This window comes from Callospermophilus lateralis, chromosome 4 (assembly GCF_048772815.1).
Source record: "Callospermophilus lateralis isolate mCalLat2 chromosome 4, mCalLat2.hap1, whole genome shotgun sequence".
NCBI classification, from domain to species: domain Eukaryota; kingdom Metazoa; phylum Chordata; class Mammalia; order Rodentia; family Sciuridae; genus Callospermophilus; species Callospermophilus lateralis.
The window spans coordinates 47,624,954-47,647,483 of record NC_135308.1 but is presented as its reverse complement, the minus strand read 5'-3'; the positions used below and the strand labels follow the sequence as shown (position 1 = coordinate 47,647,483).

Genomic DNA, 22,530 nt, shown 5'->3' with positions numbered 1-22,530 from the left:
TATTCTTACACTCACCATATTGTTTTGCCTCAATTTATGTTACTACAAAGTCAATCTGCAATCTGCATTCTCCCCCTCACCCCTACTTTTGAGATTCACCCTCATTTCTACTGCTACAAGTATCGCACACATCCTCTTACACAGTGATAGTTTCTCTGCGTACACAGCCAGTGGATCTGAGGAATACTCATTCCTTGAGGCCTTGAACTTCTTCAGAGATTGACAACAGGATTTTCAAAGTGGTAGTAAGACTTCGTGGTTTTTAAGTTGTGTCTCTTTCTCTAGATAGTAAGCACCTGGGTGTATATGTGTGTGTGTGTGTGTGTGTGTGTGTGTGTGTGTGTGTGTGTGTGTGTGTTGGGGGATACGACCCTTTAGTCTTGCTTACCTAAGGGGTCGTATTCCCAGAACTGTGGACAGATGCCTCTAATACCCACTTGTATGGTGAATGTCTTGTTGCAGGAATTTAGCAGAATGTTGCCCAGGGAAATGGTTAAGGATTGGGGAGCAAAGACTCCTGGCCTGCAGGAGTCTTTGTTTCTCCGAAGACACAAACACTGCCGCAAAGTGTAGAAAACCTTAGCTCTTAATAAGCTTCACCTAGGGCAAGGCCTAGAGAGGCCGGACTTAGTGCGGCCCGGCCCCGCCCCTAGGTCTCCCCCGCTTCCCGCACTTCCCTCCGCCTTCCCCGCGGTGACTCAGACAGCTGCAGTGACTGCTTCCGAGTGGAGGCGATGACGGGCGCGCGGCCGCCCACCGCCGAGAAGCGCAGGGCGGAGGAGCGCGGCGGCGCTGGAGCTGCGTTCCAGGAGGCGGCGCCGGGGAGGAAGCTGCGGCTGGAGAGCGCAGCGGGCGACATGCGCGGGGCGCTGGGCGCCGGCTGGGCGCTTGCTGCGCTGCTGCTGGCGGCGTCGATGCTGAGCGCCGCGCTGCTGGCCCCTGGCGGCTCCCCAGAGCAGGGCGCCGAAGCCGAGCCGCTGCGAGGTGAGTGCGCCGCGGTCCTGCTTCCCTCCACGGCCGGCCAGTGGGCGCGATGAGCTGTGCTGCGCACAAGTGTACTCCCCACGGTGGCATCTCCCAACTCGGGACGCTGAACCAGTCCTCCAGAGCCAGTTTTTGTTCGACTTCGATGTTTGAGCTTTTCCCGGGACAGGAGTCCGTGTTAGGCACATTTGTCTACAGATGCAGGCACCGTGCGGCCAGGGCAGGTGGTGGTTAGTGCAGTGGAGAAGCCGCACCCCAGCATCCAGACAGCACCCACCCGAAGGCGACAAGGCCCGACAGAGGCGCGTCCCGCGCTTGCCTTGCCTTCACTGAGAGCGGTGCTGCGAGGTAGCCTGGCGCCATTGTCCGCCCACTCTCCAGGAGGCTAGGGGCATCCTGGCACATCTTTGGGCGACTTTGGGTATGATGCCTTTGATCGGGAAATCTGTCACTTCACAAATGCAAAGCTAAGTAAGAGCCAGTAGCGGAGGAAAGGATGGAACCGAAAGCCATGCCTCATCTGGTCTATTGTTTGGAGAGACTTATACAAAAACGTAGTTCCCCCCCCCCCCCCCCACACACACACAATCCCTTTCGAAAGAGGACAGGGCGGTCGAAATAGTAAAACCCATTGGTGTCCTGCGGGGTAGGAAAGCCAGGCGCTGAAACGCGGGCCCGGAAAGGTCACTGGAGCTGCGGGACGCTGAGCACGTGACCCCTAGTCACGAGAGGGACGTTTTCCCGGGTTCGCTTTCCCGAGTGAAAGTTCAACACGCCGTAACTGGAAGGCGGCGGTGGAGGGGCGTTGCCTGAAGCCTAATGTCCGGTGAACTTTCCGGTGTGCCTCCCTTAGGCGACTTTTACTCCTAAAGCAGTGGAGCAGCAGCTGAGGCTGTGATTTGCTGGCGCCAGCGTTTTGCAGGGAATCCACAGTTAGCTTCCACCCCATGGGAGGGGCTTTGCAGCGGGCAGGGATTGGTATTTTGGCCTGGGAGAGGCAATAGATTCACCTAGTGGTTCCCTAGTTTGCCTGCTCCCGCAACTAACTAGTGGAGAAAATAGTGAAAAATAAGAATTCCAGTGCTTCTAAACACTTGGCTGAGGACCCCCAGATCTCTAGTTTATTTCACAAGTCTCCCCCCAGAGGATGATTTGATCTGCATCCAGGGATCTGTCAAGTCCACAAACTCCCTTAAGTCAGTGTTTAGGGCCAGGGGCCCAGGTAGTCCTGTCACTCGGGAGGGTGAGTCACTTGCCTCTCTTCTCCCTCCTTCCATCCCCTTTTCCGTATCAGAACACAGGAGTTTGCGTGTCTTGTGTATGTGGAGTTAAGATTGCCCCCTTTCCCCAATTAGAATCTTGTAGGAGGAAGACATAATGAATTTCTAAAAAACATCTCAGCTGAGGACATTTTATATACTGACTCCCTCCGTCTGACCTCAGTCTTATTTTCCTGTACGCCCCTCCTTTTATATTTGAAAGGACTCCAAGCTATTATGTACTCTGCCCATTCACAATTTGTCAGGGGCAGATCCCATCCAACGCTGTTCCTCTATATTTTAGCAACAGTTAGTAACAATAATTATTTTAGGGAAAAAGTGATTTTTTTCTTTTATGATACTGGGGATTGTACACCCAGGACAAATGCTTGACCGTTGAGCTACAGCCCGTGGCCTTCATGCTCATATTCTTAGGTGTTCCATTCCCATAATGTTCCTGTGAAGAAGATGACCAGGCTTTTTGTGCCAATTAAAGCCCATATTTAGGCAGGACAACATTATTCGAAGAAATGACCTGGGGACTTAATATTACTTTAAAAAAATAAGGAAAAATATATTTAAAAACATGCTCAGCAAAGGATTGGTGGTGTATCTACATGGAAGAACACTTACCTAGCATGTGGGAGCCTTGGGTTTGAGCCCCAGAAGGAGGGGTAATATGCTCACTGTTTTAGCTTTTTCATCACTGTGACCAAAAGACTTGATGAGAATAGTATTGAGGAGGAAAAGTTTATTTTGGCTCACGGTTTCAGAGGTTCAGTTCCTGGTCTGCTGACTCCATGGTTCTGGGCCCAAGGTGAAGCAGAATATCATGAAGGAAGGGGATGGCAGAAGAAGGCTCTGGACATGGAACAGGAAGCAGAGAGAACTCCACTCACCAAGGACAAAATATAAATCCCCAAAGCATATGCCCAGTGACTGCTCCCTCCTGCCACACCTTACCTGCCTTCAGTTATTGCCCAGTTAATCCATATTAGTGGATTAATCCACTGATTGTGTTTCAGCTTTCATAATGTAATCATTTTGCCTCTGAAAATTCTTGCATTGTCTCACACATAAACTTTTGGGGGACACCTTAGGTCTGAACCATAACGCTCAGCAAAGCAGAGAGCTACAACCAAAAATTAAATATTTGGAAATATAATAAAGATCTGATTTACAATAGTACATTTATCCCTGTTATTCAAAGATGTCTTTATTTGGCTTATTTTCCAACCAAAACAAAAAGTGTGTGTCTGTGAAACAAACTCTTTTTTTTTTTTTGGCTTTTAAATACAGTCAACCAGGCATGGTGGCACAGACTTGTAATCTCAGTCACTTGGGAGGCTGAGGCAGAATTGCAAGATCTAGGACAGCCTTGAGTAATTTAGCAAGACCCTGTAGCTCAATGGTAGAGAACCCCTCGGTTCAATCCCCAGTATGAACGACAAATAAACACTGCAAAAACAGACTACAAAAAACCCGTTTGAATAATGCAAAAAAGTACAAAGAAATATGTCAAAAATCTCTGGTCTCATAGTCTCTGTCTATGACCTTCAACCTCAGCTGCACATAAGAATCACTTTAGGGCTGGGGCTATTGCTCAATGGTAGAGTACTCTCCTAGCATGTGCAAGGCACTAGGTTCAATCCTCAGCACCACATATAAATGAATAAATAAATAAAATAAGGTATTGTGTCCATCTACAACTCAAAAATATACTTAAAAGAAAAAAATCACTTTGGAAGGGTTGTTTTTGTTTCTGATTGGGAAAAGATTCTGACTTAACTGGTCTGGAGTAGGGCCAGCACACTGGAATTTTGTTGTTTTTTCTTAGAGCTCTCCTGGTAATTCTGATGTTCAGTTGAGACTGAGCCCTCTGCATATTCCCAAATGACATAATTAGTAATGACGACAATTAAGAGCTTTCAGAGTCTAAAATTCACATGGAAAATCCAAGCATAAAACAAGATTCATAGAAATTTGAGTAAAAAACAAAGTCATTCCACTATGAAGGTGGACTATGATGGTGTTTAGAAAAATTACAGAGGAAAAGGTGAACATGAAGTTAATTCTAAATTTGAAAAGGAAAATCATCAAAACTGAATAAGACAAATGAAAAAAATGTCTTAAGACAATTATGACAAAGATGAAAAAGGATTTAATATTGTTGTTATGTAAAGAAATTCTACAAATACTTAAGGAGACCCCGGGGGCAAAGTGGTTAAATATATAATCCAATAACTCACATGAAAATATTGATGTTAACATCTTTTTTAAAAATATCTAGTTTTTTAGTTGTAGTTTATTTTACTTGTTTTTATGTGGTGTTGAGGATTGAACCCAGGACCTTGCATGGGCTAGGTGAGCGCTCTACCACTGAGCCACAATCCCAGCCCTGATGTTAAACATTTGGAATACATACTTAAATTTGGTTGTCATTAATCATAGTGCTATTTCCTATTCATCAATCTGAAATGTAAGGTAAAAAAATTAAAAGGCTAATCATGACCAGCTGCTAAGGAATGGTGTGCTTTCTCTCAGGAGGCTGCTAGGTACCTGGTTAGATTGACTTCACCTGAAATCCTGGCTGCTAGTAAGTGGTGACCTTGGCAAATTGGTTGATCTGTCTAGGCCTCAGATTCCTCATCCCAAAATGGAGACCTGTTGGGCCTCTTAGTGTGTCCCTATAGTCCTAGCTATTCAGGAACAGACTAAGAACTATTTCTGTGAACTATTAGGGCCTGGCATACATTAAAAGCATAGTTATTGTGTTGCCTGGGAGTTTATAATCATTTCAGTTGTCATCGTAAATCACTAAAATTGAGAGGAATTTCAAAATATATGTCATAAGCTATTCAAAAAGGGCTGTTTTTTATTTGTTTTTAGATATACATGACAGTAGGGTATATTTTGACATACATACGTGGGGTGCAACCCATTACAATTTTGATCCCATTCTTGTGGGTGAACATGATGAGGAGTTATACTGGTTGTGTATTCATGGGCATAGAAAAGTTATGTCCTATTCATTCTATTGTCTTCCCTGTTCTTATCTCCCCTCCCCTCCCTTTGTTCTCATTTACCTAATTTAATGAATTTCCATACTTCCCCCTCCTCCTGCTCTTGTTATGGGTTAGCATCCACATGTCGAGAGAACATTTGACCTTTGGTTTTTTTGAAATTGGCTTATTTCACTTAGCATGACCAGTTGTATCCATTTACTGGCAAATGCGATGATTTCATTCTTTATAGCTGAGTAATATTTCACTATGTATGTATACCACATTTTCTTTATTCATTCATTGGTTGAGAGGCACCTAGGTTGGTTCCAAAGCTTGGCTATTGTGAATTAAGCTGCTATAAACAATGATGTGGCTGTGTCACTGTAGTATGCTGATATTAAGTCCATTGGGTATAAGCCAAGGAGTAGGATAGCTGGGTCAAATGGTGGTTCCATTTCAGATTTTCTAAGGAATCTCCATACTGCTTTCCAGAGTGGTTGATCCGGTTTGCAGTGAGGTGAAATCTCAGTGTAGGTTTTGTTTTTGTGTGTTTTTTTTTTTTTTTTTGGTGCTGGAGATCAAACCCAGGACCTTATGCATGCAAGGCAAGCACTTGGGGTTATACCAACTGAGCTATCTCCCCTGCCCTCTCTCAGTGTGTTTTAATTTATATTTCTCTAATTGCTAGAGATGTTCAAAAATTTTTCCTTTATTTTTTGACCATGTATATTTGTTCTGTGAAGTGTCTGTTCAGTTGCTTTGCTCATTTGTTGACTGGGTTATTTGGTTTTTTTTTTTTTTTTTTTATGTGTGTGTGTGTTAAGTTTTTTGAGTTCTTTGTATATCTTGGAGATTAATATCAAAGGCTACTTTTGATTAAAAATTTAAAAAATAAAAAGGACTAGGGATATAGTTGTAAAGTGCCCCGAGTTCAATTCCCAGTAATGAGAAAACACAAAACAAAAAATCAAACACGTATCCTAAGAACATATTAATTTCAGATGTATCTTGCATCATTTCTTAAACTATAAAGAAATAGGGAACAGGTATTAGAAATTAAGTTAAATGAAAAAAGAAAAAACAACCTATAAAAAAATTTTAACCAGATGTTCCCAATCCTAAAGAAGCTCCAACTGTAACTTGGATCATTCTACTGATCATTTATTGAGCACTTGTTTCATGCACTGTGCCAAACATTACATATATCATCATGTTTAGCTTCTCCAACAATCCAATGAATAAGGACTCTTATGATCCCTAATTTATTGTTGAGGAACTGAGGCAGGGGGGATTCAGGTTCAAGTTGATCTAACTTGGAGTTGTACACATTTAACGTACTGTGTTGTACCCCTGGACCCAAACACTGTGTGTATCAAAAGTTTTCCAGAAGGATACTGAAGATCAAAAAAAAAATGGTGGATATGGACTGGGACTGGGGCTGTGGCTCAGCGGTAGATTGTTCGCCTAGCACATTCGAGGCCCTGGGTTCGATCCTCAGTACCACATAAAAATAAATAAATATAGGTATTGTTTTCAATTACCACTAAAAAATAAATATTAAAAAAATGATTGGTAGTCCTTTATTTATCTTAGAGAAGAAAAAGTATCATTGGATAATTAAGAGTTTTATCTGGGTGTTTTGTCTTCACTGAGCAAAGAAAGGGTAAATTAAGATAAAAATGAGGGATTTAAGCTGGTAAAGTGAAAATTACTGAACCATTCAGATGAGTTATTGGGGAAGCCTGAAAAAGGCTTTCAAATTACAAAATAAGAGACTAAGTTGATGCCTTTCTAGTGGGGTGATTACATAGTTAAGCTTATTTTATTTTATTTTATTTTGTACTGTGGATTGAACTCAGGGCATTCATCTCCAGCCCTATTTTGTGTTTATTTAGAGACAGGGTCTCACTGAGATGCTTAGCACGTAAAAATCCTCCTGTCTCAGCCTCCTAACCTGCTGATATTATAGGCATGCACCACTGCACCTGGCTGGTTACTCCTTATTTTCCTTTTGCTTAGTAGCTAGAGGGTAGATTGATTTCTTTTCCACACAATATCAGTTGGTTTAAATGAACTACTTTGCTTTAACTTCAGATAATATCAGTTCAGTTTGTTTTCCAAATTAGCAAAACATAGAGTATGCATCCTCCCCTCCGTTCCCTTCCCTTTCCTTCCCTCCATCCCTTTCCTTCCTCCCTCCCTCCCTCCCTCCCACTACAGTGCTGGCCATGAAACCCAAGGCTTCATACATATTAGACTACACCCTACATTCTGAATGTCCATCACCTTTATGTTATCCTAAGAATGTCATCTAGTCACATGGCATGTGCATGTGACTCAATATCAGAACAGTGGGTCTTCCATTCAGAATGAGGCTTACCTTCTAACCCTACAAGTGTGTAATCCACTTCTGTCCCCTCTCAAATCTGTCATTGAAGTGACAAAGAGATTCAGAACCCCAAACCAAAGTGATCAAGAGCTGGACTTCTCAAACTTTAAAGAATGTACAGGTCATCTAGGAATCCTGCTAACCTGCACATGGTGAGGTAGAGGGGCTGGAGCTCTGCATTTCTAACAAGCTGCCCAAGCTGAGCTCATAGACTGGTAACACGGTAGAGGAAAGTCAGGGTTTTGAAATTATACCACTGGGGTTTAGATCATTGATTTCATTAGAAAACTCTGTGGCCATAGGCTGTATCTAACTCTTATGAGCCTTAATTTATTCTTCTGAAAAATGAAGAAAATACTTAGTTCACAAGGTTGTCATTATATAGAAACTGTTAAATTCAGTGCCTATCTCATTTTAGCATTTGATGGATATAAGTTCCTTTCACAGTCTTTTTGCACATTGTATGTGAATGGTGTCAACCAAATCCTTGTTTGTAGTAGAGGCATCTGTGCCAAAGGGTACCGATGTGTGTATGTGTATACACTTGCATGCACACATACATTCGTGTGTACTGAAAGCAATGTTTTAGAGACTCCTAAAACTCTATAGAGTGCAGGTATTTGAGAAGCACTTACTGATGTACTTTTTTCATCTCTAGCCCATCTTTTGGGTTTATTTTTATTTTTTAACTTTTCTTTCTATTCTTATCAGATTTAGATTTAGATAAAAAAAGGCATGTGGAGCTGAAGATGGATCAGGCTTTGCTACTCATCCATAATGAACGGCTGGGAACAAACTTGACTGTTTCCTGGAAATCGGAACGCTGTTACCGTGTATGTATTGTGTTGGAACTCATATTTTTGTTTCCCTTGGGGCTTGTTTGATATGATCCTTAATGCTCTCACATCTAAGGCCCTTTACATGTTACTTTCAGTTTTTATAGGTAAGGAAACAGACAGGTTATAATAAGGAGTTAGAAGAAATGTAATCAAGGAAGAGTACCTGGGTCATCTCTAAGGACAAGCATAGTGAGAACACTAGGAAGGTGCAAGTTGAGGGAAAGACCATTATTGCAGGAATCTGCGTCTATGAAAATAAAGATTTATGTATGTAGGTATGTACTTATTTATTTATTTTTTGTGTGTGTGATACTGGGATTGAACCCAGGGCCTCATATATAGTAGGCAGGAGCTCTACGACTAAGCCACATCCCTAGTTCTTTTTAAATTTTATTTTGAGAGAGGGTTTCCCTAAGTTGTCTAGGCTGGCCTTGAACTTGTACCAGCTTCCCTGGTAACTGGGATTCAGGTATATACCACCATGCCCAACTGTAAATAGCTTTCCAGAACCAAAATCGTCAGTACAGGCATCAACTGAAAAGATGATGGAACATAGTATACAATACCCCTTTATTTGATTAAACCCATCGAAAAATCTATGAAAAAAAGAAAACCTGTAATAGTTAAAAACAAAAGAAGGTCAAGACAAAATTTATTAGCCAGGAGCTGTGTTGTGACGCAGTGGTAGAGTGCTTGCCTAGCTTGGGTAGGATCCTGGGTCCTATCCCTAGCACTGGGAGAAAAAAGTTTTATCAGCCTATAAAGAGCCTAAAAGAAGCCTGAAAAAAAATCAATAACAACTGAAATTAAAGTGACAAGAAACATAATTCAGAGAATGGGCAAATTTCTTCTAACAACATTTTAAAAGATCTAAAGTTGGGCTGGGTTATAGCTCAGTGGTAGAGCGCTTGCCTAGCATGTGTGAGGCACTGGGCTGGATCCTCAGCACCATATAGAAATAAGTAAAATAGAGGCTGATTGACAACTAAAAAAAAAAAAAAGGTGTAAAGTCCACAGAAATCAAGTTGTCCGGTGGGGGTGGGTCAACTGTATTGACAATATATGAGATGAAGGGCAGTAAGAGCATTATTAGAATAAAAAGTAGCCAGGCATGGTGGTGCATGCCTGTAATCCCAGTGACTAGGGAGGCTCAGGCAGGAGGATTGTAAGTTCAAAGCCAGCCTCAGCAACTTAGCAAGGCCCTAAACAATTTAGTGAGACTTTGTCTCAAAAAATAAAAAGGACTGAGGATGTTGCTAAATGGCTAAACACCCCTGGGTTCAATTCCTGGAAACAAAACAAAACAAAACAAAACAAAAATATCAGTCTCATTGATACAAAACATTGTCAGGTGACAGACTACAGAATCCAAAAAACAGAAGGGCTAGGATGTAGCTCAGTGGTAGAGCAATGTGCCTAGTATGGGTGAGGCCCTGGATTTGATCCCTAGTACTGCACACACACACAAATTAGTAATTTACAAAAAGGGCTTAGAGATAATTGAGTCTAAGGAAAATGTGTAAAGGAGTGGGACAGAGTTAATTATTATAGTAAGAGAATGTCTTGCAATTGAAGAAAAAGAAACTTATGACCCTTTAAAGGTTAAGCAACCAGAGAATGATATCTGTACTTAAACTGTTTTAAATTTGAACTTTAATAATTTGGAAGTCTTTTTAAAAAAAAATTAAACAATTTTTTTTTAGATATTGATGGATCTTTTTATTTTATTCATTTATTTATATGTGGTGCTAAGAATCGAACCCAGTGCCTCACACATGCTAGGCAAGTGCTCTACCACTGAGCCACAGCCACAGTCCTGTTTTGTATTTTATTTAGAGACAGAGTCTCACTGAGTAGCTTAGTACCCAGCTTTTGCTGAGACTGGCTTTGAACTCAAGATCCTCCTGCCTCACCTACTCAAGTGCTGGGATTACTACAGGTATGTGCCACCATGCCTAGCTAATAATTTGGTAATCTTTAAAAAATAAGGGTCAAAGGAGAGACAAGTATTCAAAAGAATGCAAATTATAATAACTTTATATTTAATAAAACATAATAAAAATCTGGGAAGGTAGACTGATATCTTTAAGATATTTAAAAGTGAAGGCATGCCTTAGAGACCAATTACCTAGTTGAGAATTTCCTATTCCCTTTTCTTTATCTCACTTTCCTAAAATAGAAAGACTTTTATAGATCCATAAACATAGAAAAAACATGTAGACCAGTTTTTATAGCTTGATAGCTTTTTTGTTTTGTTTTGTTTTGGAATAGGGGACTGGACCCAGGGTGCTTAGTCTGAGACACATCCTCGGCCATTTTTAAAATTTTCTGTTTTGAGACAGGATCTTGCTAAGTTGTTTAGGGCCTCACTGAGTTACTGAGACTGGCCTTGAATTTGTAATCCTCCTGCCTCAGCCTCCTGAGTCACTGGAATTACAAGGATGTGCTACCATGTCTGGTGATGGATAGCTTTAACACATCTAAAAACAATTATAATGTATTACCAAGTTCTTTTGAATAGAGCACAAGATTTAGAGAAAGTTTGTTATTGTATTGTTAGCAATGAGCAACTATTATAATGGACAGAATTAAGATGTAACTGACAAAAAGACAATGAAAATTGCTCTTAAGGATACTAAATAATATTCCCTCCTTATGGGATCTGGAGGTAGGAGAATGGAAAAGAGGGAGTGGAGGGGCTGGGTTGTGGCTAAGCAGTAGAGTGCTCACCTAGGATGTGCAAGGCCCTGAGTTCGATCCTCAGCACCACATAAAAATAAATAAAATAAAGGTATTGTGTTTAACCAACTACAACTAAAAAATAAATATTAAAAAAAATTTTTAAAAAAGAGGGAGTGGAAGAGGAATATAGAAATTCTGTGCTTTTATTGCATTGAGGGAATTCAAAGTGGTTATCTGTTACTTTTGACTGATTATTATTTTCAAGTGTAAACTAGAATAAAAAACGTTTTTTGTAAGTAGACATGCTCTAAGTGTGATAAATATAGATAAGGTTGCTGTATCTTTAAAATATTACTAAAGAAGGAAAAATATACAACATAGAAAACATATAAATGGAAAAAGAATAAAAGCAGAGGAGGGAATTCAGGGTAATTAAAACTAGAATAATTATAACAAATGCAAATGTACTAACTTCTATAAAAATAAGACCCTCAAGGGGTGTAGCTCAGTGGTAGAGCCTAACATGCACAAAGCACTGGGTTCAATCTCCAGCACTGGGGGAGAAAAAAAGACTCTCAGATTGTATTGAAAATAGTGTGGATGATTCAAAATCACTTTTGATAAGAGGACAGTTAAACATACATAATATGTTAGGGCTAGGGTTGTGGCTCAGTGGTAGAGCACTTGCCTGGCATATGTGAGGCCCTGGGTTCGATCCTTAGCACCACATAAAAATAAATAAAGTGAAAAATCCATTGACAACTAAAAAATATATTTAAAAATGATCCTTTCAAAAAACATACATAATATGTTAAACATACATAAATAACTATTGATAAATAGTTTTAAAAACCCAAACATGATATTGTACTTATAAAGAATACATTGAAAACAGAAAGGAAATCATACTTTTTGATGAGGTAGATGTTGGAATAAAAGGGTCCAGTCAAAGCTTTAGTATATACATAAGTGATAAAGGAATATTAATACTAAAATAAGGGTAGCCTAGATAAAAAGTCTCCCAATTTATGCAAAGAAAATAGAAAATAATGCTAGAAACTGCAAAACAAAGTTGTAGAGACAAATGACAATACACATTTATCAGACTGTGATAGAGCAAGCTGACTGGGGTTTAACCAGCTGAACTGAACCAGTGTGGTGGAATGAAGTGGTGAAGAGCATGGATTCCACAGCTAAAGTGCCTGGTTCAAGTCCCACCTCTGTCACGTCATCATCATCATCATTATTATTAGGTACTGTGCTTTGAACCCAGGGACACTTTGCCACTGGGCTACATCCCTAGCCCTTATTTTGTGTATTGAGACAGGGTCTCATCTGATTAAATTGCTTAGGGCCTTGCTGAATTGCTGTGGCTAGCCTTGAATATGTGATCCTACTGTCTCAGCCTCTCAAGTTGCTGGATTATAGGCATGCACCACCATGCCTGGCCTCTGTCACTTTATATCTGTGTGAATTTGAGTATGGCACTTACTTTACTCTGTGCCTCACTTTCTTTACTTATGAACCCAGAGGAAAAATGGAACTTTCTCCTTATGAACATTTCATGACTTAGTATATGTAAATTGAAGCAGAATAAGGCCTTTCTAAGTGTCTTTATTGGCAATAAACAAGTGACATTTATCACAGGAATTAAATAGAAAAAAATAGATAGCTCCAACAATATCTATATTTATTTCACAATAACATTGATCATATGTGAGGTCAAATGAGACTAAATAAATAGATAGCAAAAGGAGGGATTATATATCCCACATTCCTTTGCATAACAGAAAACAAACTAATGAAATAGCCATATAATATAAGTATTTCAATGAAAAATCTTTAGGTCAGGCGAAAGAAATTCTTACAAAACATTATTTCAATTTTTTGGGGTGGGAGGCGTTACTGGGAATTGAATACATACTCACAATAGTAGAATAGAGAGGATTTTACAAATGGTGATACCTAGATTAAGATACATACAGTGACTTTTTGTGGCCAGAGGCTTTATCAGAGTTCTGCTTTATTAACTAGAATGAAAAAGGAAAGTATAAAACTGTTGGTATCAATCTCAAAGTTTTGGCAAGCAAACAATGTAATCATCTAACACACAAAAAAGGGAAGCAATGAAAGTAATAAGTATTTGGGCTGGGGTGTGGCTCAGTGATAGAGCGCTCTGCTCGCCTAGCATGTGCTGGGCACTGGGTTCAATCCTCAGCACCACATAAAAAATAAATAAATAAAATAAAGGTATAAAAAAAGTAATAAGTATTTAAATTAGTCATGAGAAGAATTGAGAAAAAGAGTTAAGAAATGTTTAAAACTTAAAAGTCGTAGAATTCATAAATTTAAAGGAACAATGAGAATTAAAAATATTAGAAATTACAATAAATTGGGGCTGGGGTTGTGGCTCAGTGGTAGAGCACTTGCCTCGCACATGTGAGGCACTGAGTTCAATGCGCCACCTAAAATAAATAAATAAAATAAAGGTAATGTGTGCATCTGCAACTAAAAAAAATGTATAAAGAACAAAACAAAACAAACGAAAAAACCATAGGCTCAGGAAAAAAATAAATTACAATAAATATATCGGCTGAAATTTAAAATATTATGGTCTAACAAACATTTTTTTCCAACAAATATTTATAAGATATTAAATTTAAGATTCAAAACCTAATTTTCTTAGCCAGGTATGGTGGTACATGCCTGTAATCCCAGCTTCTCAGGAGGCTGAGGCAGGAGGATTGTAAATTCAAGGCCATCCTGTGCAATTTAGTGAGACCTTGTCTCAGAAAAAGAAAAGAAAAAGATAAAGAAAGACGGGTTGGTGTTGGTGATATAGCTCAGTGGTACAGTGCCATGGGGTTCATTCCCAAGTTTTGGAAATAAAAAACATCTATCAAATATTCCCAGGGGATTAAATTTAAAAAGTATACCCCACAAACTAAAAAAAGAAAAAAAAAAGCGGAATGTTTTTAAATTAATGAAGCAATAGAAGAAATAAGCCAGATTAGTATGACTATATAAAAATTTAAAAACTTTAATTAAAAATAATAAAATATAACAAGATGAAATGGAAGTAGCAGAATGGAAAAATACTTGAGATGGTTAAAAATTTATTATTACAGTATATGGGGACATTTCTCAGATTAAGTTCAGGAGAACTTGAGGTCTTATGGCTCACACCATGGAAACAAAATAGCAAAAGCACTGACCTATTTCATCTCTAGATAATTTAAAATTCATTCTTAAAGTTGTGATATAGATACCTAGTAAATGAAAAAATATAAGAATTATATAAAAATCCTAGCAAGATGGGCTGGGGTTATGGCTTAGTGGTAGAGCACTTGCCTAGCAAGTGTGAGGTACTGGGTTTGATCCCCAGCACCACATTAAAAAAATAATAATAATAAACAAATAAAATAAAGATATATATAAAAAATTCTAGCAAGACTAATAAGAAATTGATATATGTTTGTAATTTTTCTTTTTTTAATATTTATTTTTTAGCTTTAGGTGGACACAACATCTTTATTTTATTTTTATACGGTGCTGAGGATCAAACCCAGTGCCTCATGCATGCCAGGCGAATGCGCTACTGCTTGAGCCATATCCCCAGCCCCTGTAATTTTTCTTATTTGTGTACTATTTGACCACTTGTAACAGGAATCATTAAAAGGATTACTTTTTATCTAGTAATCTTACTTTTGGAAATTTACCTCAGGGAAAGAATTTAAAGGAAAGAGAATCTCATGTGGAGATCTTTTAAAACAGCATATTTATATAACAAAAAACATCAAAAGGAAAAACAGAAAAGCTTTGAAACCATCCCAAGTACACACAATTATAGTGATGGTTGAAATATGGGGCATCCATTAAGTGTTGTAAAATGTATGTTACATAGAATCATGGAAGTTTACTTGTTAAATAATAAGTAAAAAAATAGGATGCAAGATTTAATGTAGGCTCAACTTGCCAATTTGTGAAGATTGTTAATTCATAGCAACAGTCATTGTTTTAGTATAAAATAATTGGTAAATTTTACATTAAGTCATAAGTGTGAAGGAAAATTCATGATAGGATTTTCATTTGTGTAGTCATGTCCCCCAACAACCCAGAGACTCTAAAAATACCCTAACAGGGCTGTGGGGATAACTCAGCCCTGCTAAAGACCCTGGGTTTTGGGTTTGGTCTGTAGCACTGCAGAAAACCCCTCACAGTTTACCTGTTGTGCATTTATCTTACAGTGCTTGTTTCAGTTTCTGGTAAATGTTTCTCAGAGTGGGAAACCTGGGAAGCCCAGCATTGCAGCAGTCTCCGTCAGCACCCAGCACAGATCTGTTCTACAAATTAATGATACCCTGGAAGAGAAAGAAGTTTGTAGGTTCGTTTTTGCTTTGATGTGATCTAACTGAAGTCTGAGTTTTCTCTCTACTTTTTTTCTTATGTGGTTTTGTTTTTACTCTCTTAAATATATTTTATTTCTACTGATCTATACCCAGAAAGGAATATCATTTTCCCTTGGTGAATTAGGAAAGTCATCTCTGTCCCTAATCTAGCCATTTGTCATATTTTTATCTCATCATTGTAGGCTGGAATACAAATTTGGAGAATTTGGAAACTATTCTGTCTTGGTAAAGGACACTCACAATGGAGTCAATGAAGTTGCGTGTGACCTAGTTGTTAATAAGAATCCAGTTGACAGTGACCTTCGTATGTATATGCTCTTCGTTGATTTTTTTTTAAAATTTGCATTTCCAGAGGTTTTAGTTTTTGAGTACTCTTTGTAAGTTGAAGCAGTCTATGGCATATAAATGAAAATCTGACTTACAGATATCTATACCATTTAGTTATGGTATGATTATATTTTTGTTTGGTGCTAGAAATAGAACCCTGAGGATTTGTGTTTGCTAGTAAGCACTTGTTATGCCCCCCAGCCCAATTGTAATATTTTTTATTGTGTCACTGATGTACACTAAGAAAATTAGGTGATATATTAAAAATTGTATAATATATCAACATATCCCCATGTCATTATTAAGCTTAATTATCAATCATAAAAAAGTAAAAAAAAATAATTCAATGGAAAGAAGTAAGAAATAGGATAATTGGCTTTCCTTGTTTTAGGATTTAAGGTGTAGTGCTTCCTGTATGTGTCTTCCTGTATGCCCAGAGGTCCCCTTTACATTAAGAAGGGATTATTCATTCTATAATAATTCCATTGAAGAAAATCTGTCATCCTGAGATAATTGTTCTCTTGCCTTTCAAGAGAAACTAATGAATCCCTGTGGCGCTAATATATGCAGTTCACAGAGAAATATCAGAGACCAAAGTTATTGCAGAAGAATGTAGAAGACAATATGAAAGGGCCAATGTGGGACAATTTAAGCATTAAAAATAAAAATAAATGTCATTGATGAAAAATCATGGATACATAAAAACTATGGGATCATTATGAAATTAGAGTGAGGCCTTCACCCCAATTAAAAACAAAAACAAAGTAATACTTTGGTTGTCTTTGGAGGTAACTAAGGCCCTTGTGTTGATTAGGGTGATTTAAAAGTATCGGTTGAAAGGAAAGATTTAAACATTATCCTGTTTTAACTGTAATTGAAAAAGATAACCAAATTGTACTAGTTGATGAGCACGGCTTCTTTTTAGAATCCCAGCAAATGTGGCCGAATGGCAGGATATTTTCCAAGTCCTAATGAAATAATTGATTCAGGCAAAAATCCTCAGATAAAAGGGGAACTTCACACTGGAGGGATCAGGCTTTCACCAGCACAACACATCCGCCACTTACATGGTCAATTGCAGAAGGTGCTTCTTCAGTACTAGAAAATTATTGTTAAATTTTGTAAGGTGTTGTGGTTATATTAAGGAAATAGTGCATTTTAAAGAAACTTTTGATTTTGAAATAGTTTTAGGTTTACAAACATGTTGCAAACAAAACAAAACAACTCCTAAATACCCTTTACCTGGCTGCCCTTATACCCTTAAACTGTATAATCGTAGTAAGAGTAGTCCATGTACAATTATTGAAACCAGGCGCTTAACATTCTTACAATACTGATCTATGTAGGCTTATTTAAATTTTTCAAATTGTCCCTTTTAATGTCCATTTTCTGGTCCAGGATCCAATCTAGGATCCACATGCATTTAGTTGTTAGATCTTCCTTCATCTCATTCAATCTAGGACAGTTTCTCAGCCTTTCCTTTTCTTTCATGATCTTGACAGTTTTGAAGAGTACTGGCTAGTATTTTATAGACTGTCCCTGGATTTGGAGTTACTTGATGTTTTCCCATGAGTAGGTAAAGGTTTTATATTTTTTGGTAGAATACTACCAGAGCAATGTTGTCACCTTTTAGGTATGTTATGTCAGCAAGTTCATGAGGTTGATGTCTTGTACAGGTTCATTTGCATTAGAGGTACATACTGAATGCATACTGAATACTGTAGGGACGTGATGTCTGGGATTGATTTTAAAATACATTACCCCCCCAAAAAGGGAGGAGAGTTAGTAATAGATGAAGAGAATGATATCTTTTTCTTTTTCTTTTTTCTTGGTTTTCTTTTTGCAGTACTGGGGATGGAACCCAGGTCTCACTCTTGCTAAGCAAATGCTCTGCCACTGAGCTAACCCCCAGTCCTGAGAGTGACAATATCTTGATAATGCTAGAATTTGAGTGGTGGATATATATGGGTTTATTTGACAATTCCCTATAATTTTGTGTATGTTTGATATTTTTCATAATAAAAATTAGTATTCCCCTCATGCAGAGTAGTTTCTTGTTTATAGGAAATTTAATATAAAAATGTAGGCTTTTCCTATATTGTTTTCATTTTTAATTGATAGGTTAGATGTAATGATGTGACAACTTTGGTTCCTATGATGACATTTTTGGTGATAATGTTTTTCTTTTTATAGCCGTGAGTATTGCGTTTCTTATTGGTCTGTCCCTCGTCATTGCAATATCCTTCCTCAGGCTGTTGCTGAGGTAAGTTGTTGGAGAAGAAATGACTGTGGAGGGCAGAACACAGAAATAATATACTCAGAAAGGATAGTTTGATCCCTAAAATGACTATTATTTCATCCTAGCAGAGTCTCTAAAAGCATACCAACATGAACATTATTATTTGATTAAGTGAACATTTGTGTGTCTACCGTGTCTAGTCCAGTCCTAGGTATTAAAACCAGTATAGACTAAGATATGGTCTCTGTAAGGAAATTTTGACAAAAGTTCTCATGAATGTTTGCCTTCTATCCTCCCACATGGCCAAAAATAAAGAAAACACTTGAGTAATATTTTTTTCCTAAATAATCTCCCCTCCTGATTTTCAGTGAGTGGAAGTGGCTTGTGATAATTTTAGGAGGAGGCTGCTGTGTTGTGCTCTCTTCCTCCTCTTAGCCTCTGAACCCTGAGGCCACCCCTCTGTCCAACTTTCCTTTCCTCTCCCAGCCCAGGAACTGGGGGCAAAGAGGGAGGTTGAGGGGCTGTACTTCAGAATCCCACAGACTCCCTTTTATAGAGTTAGCTGAATTGGGGGATTTGTTCTTCTCTGCCTAGTTAACAGCCAGTCTGGTGAGTGAATTAGTAGACTAGAGAAGAAAAAAATTGAACATAGAATTGATCCAGACCTGGTTGAAGCAAAGTTGTTTAGTGTTTTAAAAGGAAGAAGATTGATTGGAATAAAAGGAATAAGATCGATCCTGTTAGGATATCAGGAAGGATCAAAAGACTATTGGTGAACTGTATCCAAATTGGAAAAATGAAAACCTCACCTTTGCTGGGCATGGGGACTCACTCCTGTAATCCCATCCCTTCAGGAGGCTGAGGCAGGAGTATCACAAGTTTGAGGCCAGCTAAGCAATTTAGTGAGGACTTGAGCAATTTTGTGAGACTGTGTCTCAAAATAAAAAATTAAAAGGGCTGGGGATGGGGTTCTGTCGTAAAATGCCCCTGGGTTCCATCCCCAGTACAAAAAAAAAGTTGATTAGTTTGAGGAAATCTTAAAACTTTAGGGGAATTTATGCACCGTTTTCCTTCTAGCTTGTACATCTTAGAAATAGTTTAATCCCTTGTATGCAAAACATGATTGGTATAAAAAGGTGAAAGAACTTCTTGCTTTGTAGAAGCACATGTTTAACCTAATGGCTTTTTAGGGGCAGAATAGAATTCTAGGAGGAGAATAAAATTCAGAGGAGTTCTGTGTTTTTTTGGATTAGAGTATCATCTTAACAATCTTTGATAAGATGCAGAGCCTATTCCAGTGTCTTTTTTTTTTTTTTTTTTAGCTACACATGACATTACAATGATCTTGGCAATTCATACATTGGATCATTGGGGTATAATTTCTCATTTTTCTGATTGTACAGATTGCAGAATCACACTGGTCATAGAGTCACCTATATTCCAGTGTCTTGTTAATGTGCTTTCACTTGAGGTGCTTATTTTGTGAATGGTTCTGTTCCATTTTTTTTAAAGTAATTGAGAGCTGAGCTCAAGCACTTGCAAAGAAAAGTTCCACCTTGTCCCACTGTGGGGCTGAAACTTCTATTGCATGTGGTTCTGCCGCTCCTGCCTGTGGGCAGAGTGTTACTGTCCACAAAACTACAGTCCCTTACTCTTGCTCCATTGCTTTCCAACATACCCATGGAAGTCTGGGGAAGTTAGTATTAGTAGGAACCAGAAGAGAAGCAGCAAAGGTAGAAAGAACAAAGTCTCTCTGCTTTCACTTGGAGAACAAGCACGTGCAAGAGAATTACCACTTCTCCTTTTTGCCTTTCCTTAAGTATATCTATTTTAAGATTTTTCATGTGATAGTGACACTATTAATGCTGAATAAACTAGAAATGGGAATTGTGTTGTACGAGTAAAAGAGAAATTACAAATATGTGTGTTGTGTGGATTATATTTTGATGCTAATTTGAACAATTGAACTGTCAAAAATAATTTATAGGATCAAAACTGAACTGTCGATGTGATGATATTAAGGAATTACTGCTTAACATATTAACATGATAATGTTTAGAAGAAAAAATGGTCCTTATCTTTTAGAGATACATATTGAATTATTTATGGATGAAATGAATTATTTTTGGGATTTTTCTATAAATTAATCAGAAATGAGGGTGGTGGATAGTGTATAGATGAAATAAGATTGACTGTGTGTGGGTATATTTGTTGGAGTTGAATGATGGCAATGCAGTGTGCTAGTTTTTCTCATTCTGTTTGAAACTTTTCATGACAGAACAAAAAATTTTATGTATTAGGTAATTCAGATGTGGCAAAATTAATGCAATACATATCAGTGGTTTTGTTTTTTCCAGGCTAAGGTACACTTTTTGAAAGTTTTTTTCCCCGGGTGAAGATGTTATTTAAAGAACAACCAGCTAATATATTTATATTTTCTTAATCATATAATAACTTAATGTCATCTGGATTTTTTTCTGGATTAAATCAGCCATGTGGGGAAAAAGAACCCAATATAGTATTTAAATCATTACAAAGTTGCCTTCACACTTTTTCAGTGCACACACATGCATTTTTACTTAGTTGCAATCAACCATCTATGTTGGGTTTTTGCTTTTTGTATATAATAGTTTATCTTCATTCTTTGTTCAGAGCCTGTAGTCTTGTTATTCTCATCACTGTGTCATCGTATCACACAGGTGCTGTATCCTGTGTTGAGTCATTCTTATATTGAGTAAGAATGTAATTAATTTGGTTGTTGCCAAATTATTTGCATTTTTAATTTTAATAATATCATTAATACTTTCACAACTCTTCATTAGAGTCTTCATCACTGTTTATGTTTTATTGATGAGGAAGTTATTCTGTAAAGGTCAAATACTTATAAGTATGGCTGCTATAAATTTTCATTTCTATTGTTATGTTGTTAAAAAACTTCTTCAGTGTTTAGCTCTTTAACTAATACAAACATGAACCTTCAATTAATTTTATTTCAATATGTTATCCAATTGTTTTGAAAATTCTACCAAAGAAAATGAATTAACTAAAGCTTTTATGTATTTACAGTTTGGATGACTTCAGTAATTGGATTTCTAAGGCAATAAATTCTCGAGAAACTGATCGCCTTATCAATTCTGTGAGTTATTGGATACATCATGTATTGTCTGGTTTTCTAAATTTGGAGTTCCTAATTTCCTATTTAGTAAATAGTATTACCCAGCTCAATAAACTTTGTTTACATTATGGAAAAACCAGGTTGAGGATCCCAAGTTTTTACCCCCATGGTGCTAGGGATTGAATCCAGGGCCTTGCACATGCTGACAAGCACTCAACCATTGAGCTACATCCTAGCTAACTCCTTAATAAAGAGTTGCCTAGTCCTCAGCTTCTGTGAAGGCTCCACCCTTCTCTTTCTTCAGTGGGGACATTTTCCAGTCTGGAGGCAGCACTGTTCAAACCATTCAGTTAAGTAAAGATTGTCAGGATGTGGGGAAAAGGGTACTCTTATACATTGCTGGTGGGACTGCAAAATGGTGAGGCCAATATGGAAAGCAGTATGGAGATTCCTGGGAAAGCTGGGAATGGAACCACCATTTGACCCAGCTATTGCCCTTCTCGGACTATTCCCTGAAGACCTCAAAAGAGCGTACTACAGGGATACTGCCACATTGATGTTCATAGCAGCACAATTCACAATAGCTAGACTGTGGAACCAACCCCGATGCCCCTCAATAGATGAATGGATAAAAAAAATGTGGCATTTATACACAATGGAGTACTACGCAGCACTAAGAAATGACAAAATCATGGAATTTGCAGGGAAATGGATAGCACTAGAGCAGATTATGCTAAGTGAAGCTAGCCAATCCCTAAAAAACAAATGCCAAATGTCTTCTTTGATATAATGAGAGCAACCAAGAACAGAGCAGGGAGGAAGAGCAGGAGGAAAAGATTAACATTAAGCAGAGTCATGAAGTGGGAGGGAAAGGGAGAGAAAAGGGAAATTGCTTGGAAATGGAAGGAGACCCTCATTGTTATACAAAATTACATATAAGAGTTTGTGAGGGGAATGGGAAAAAAATAAGGAGAGAAATGAATTACAGTAGATGGGGTAGAGAGAGAAGATGGGAGGGGAGGGGAGGGGAGATAGTAGAGGATAGGAAAGGTAGCAGAATACAACAGTTACTATTATGGTATTATGTAAAAATGTGAATGTGTAACCGATGTGATTCTGCAAGCTTTGTAATGTTTTGAATAACCAATAAAAAAAAATAGAATAAAAAAAAAAAGTAAAGATTGTCAAGATCAAAACCAAAGAATATGGGACATTGACATTAACTTTATAATTACCAATGGCCCACTCTAATGATTAAATATTTCATGAAATTTGTGCTAAT

At 38.0% G+C, this 22,530-nt stretch overlaps 1 protein-coding gene across 1 annotated transcript in view; it reads left to right on the top strand.

Moving 5' to 3' along the window:
* Window positions 1-717: 717 nt before the first annotated feature.
* The window catches only part of Hgsnat (heparan-alpha-glucosaminide N-acetyltransferase), a 39,204-nt gene continuing 17,391 nt past the window's right edge, over window positions 718-22,530 (top strand). Inside the window, exons 1-6 of the mRNA XM_076853780.1 lie at window positions 718-984; window positions 8,349-8,470; window positions 15,406-15,542; window positions 15,750-15,871; window positions 18,088-18,157; window positions 21,200-21,269. Of these exons, the coding sequence (XP_076709895.1) occupies window positions 735-984; window positions 8,349-8,470; window positions 15,406-15,542; window positions 15,750-15,871; window positions 18,088-18,157; window positions 21,200-21,269 (771 nt within the window). The 5' untranslated portion in view covers window positions 718-734. The remainder of the gene's footprint in view (window positions 985-8,348; window positions 8,471-15,405; window positions 15,543-15,749; window positions 15,872-18,087; window positions 18,158-21,199; window positions 21,270-22,530) is intronic.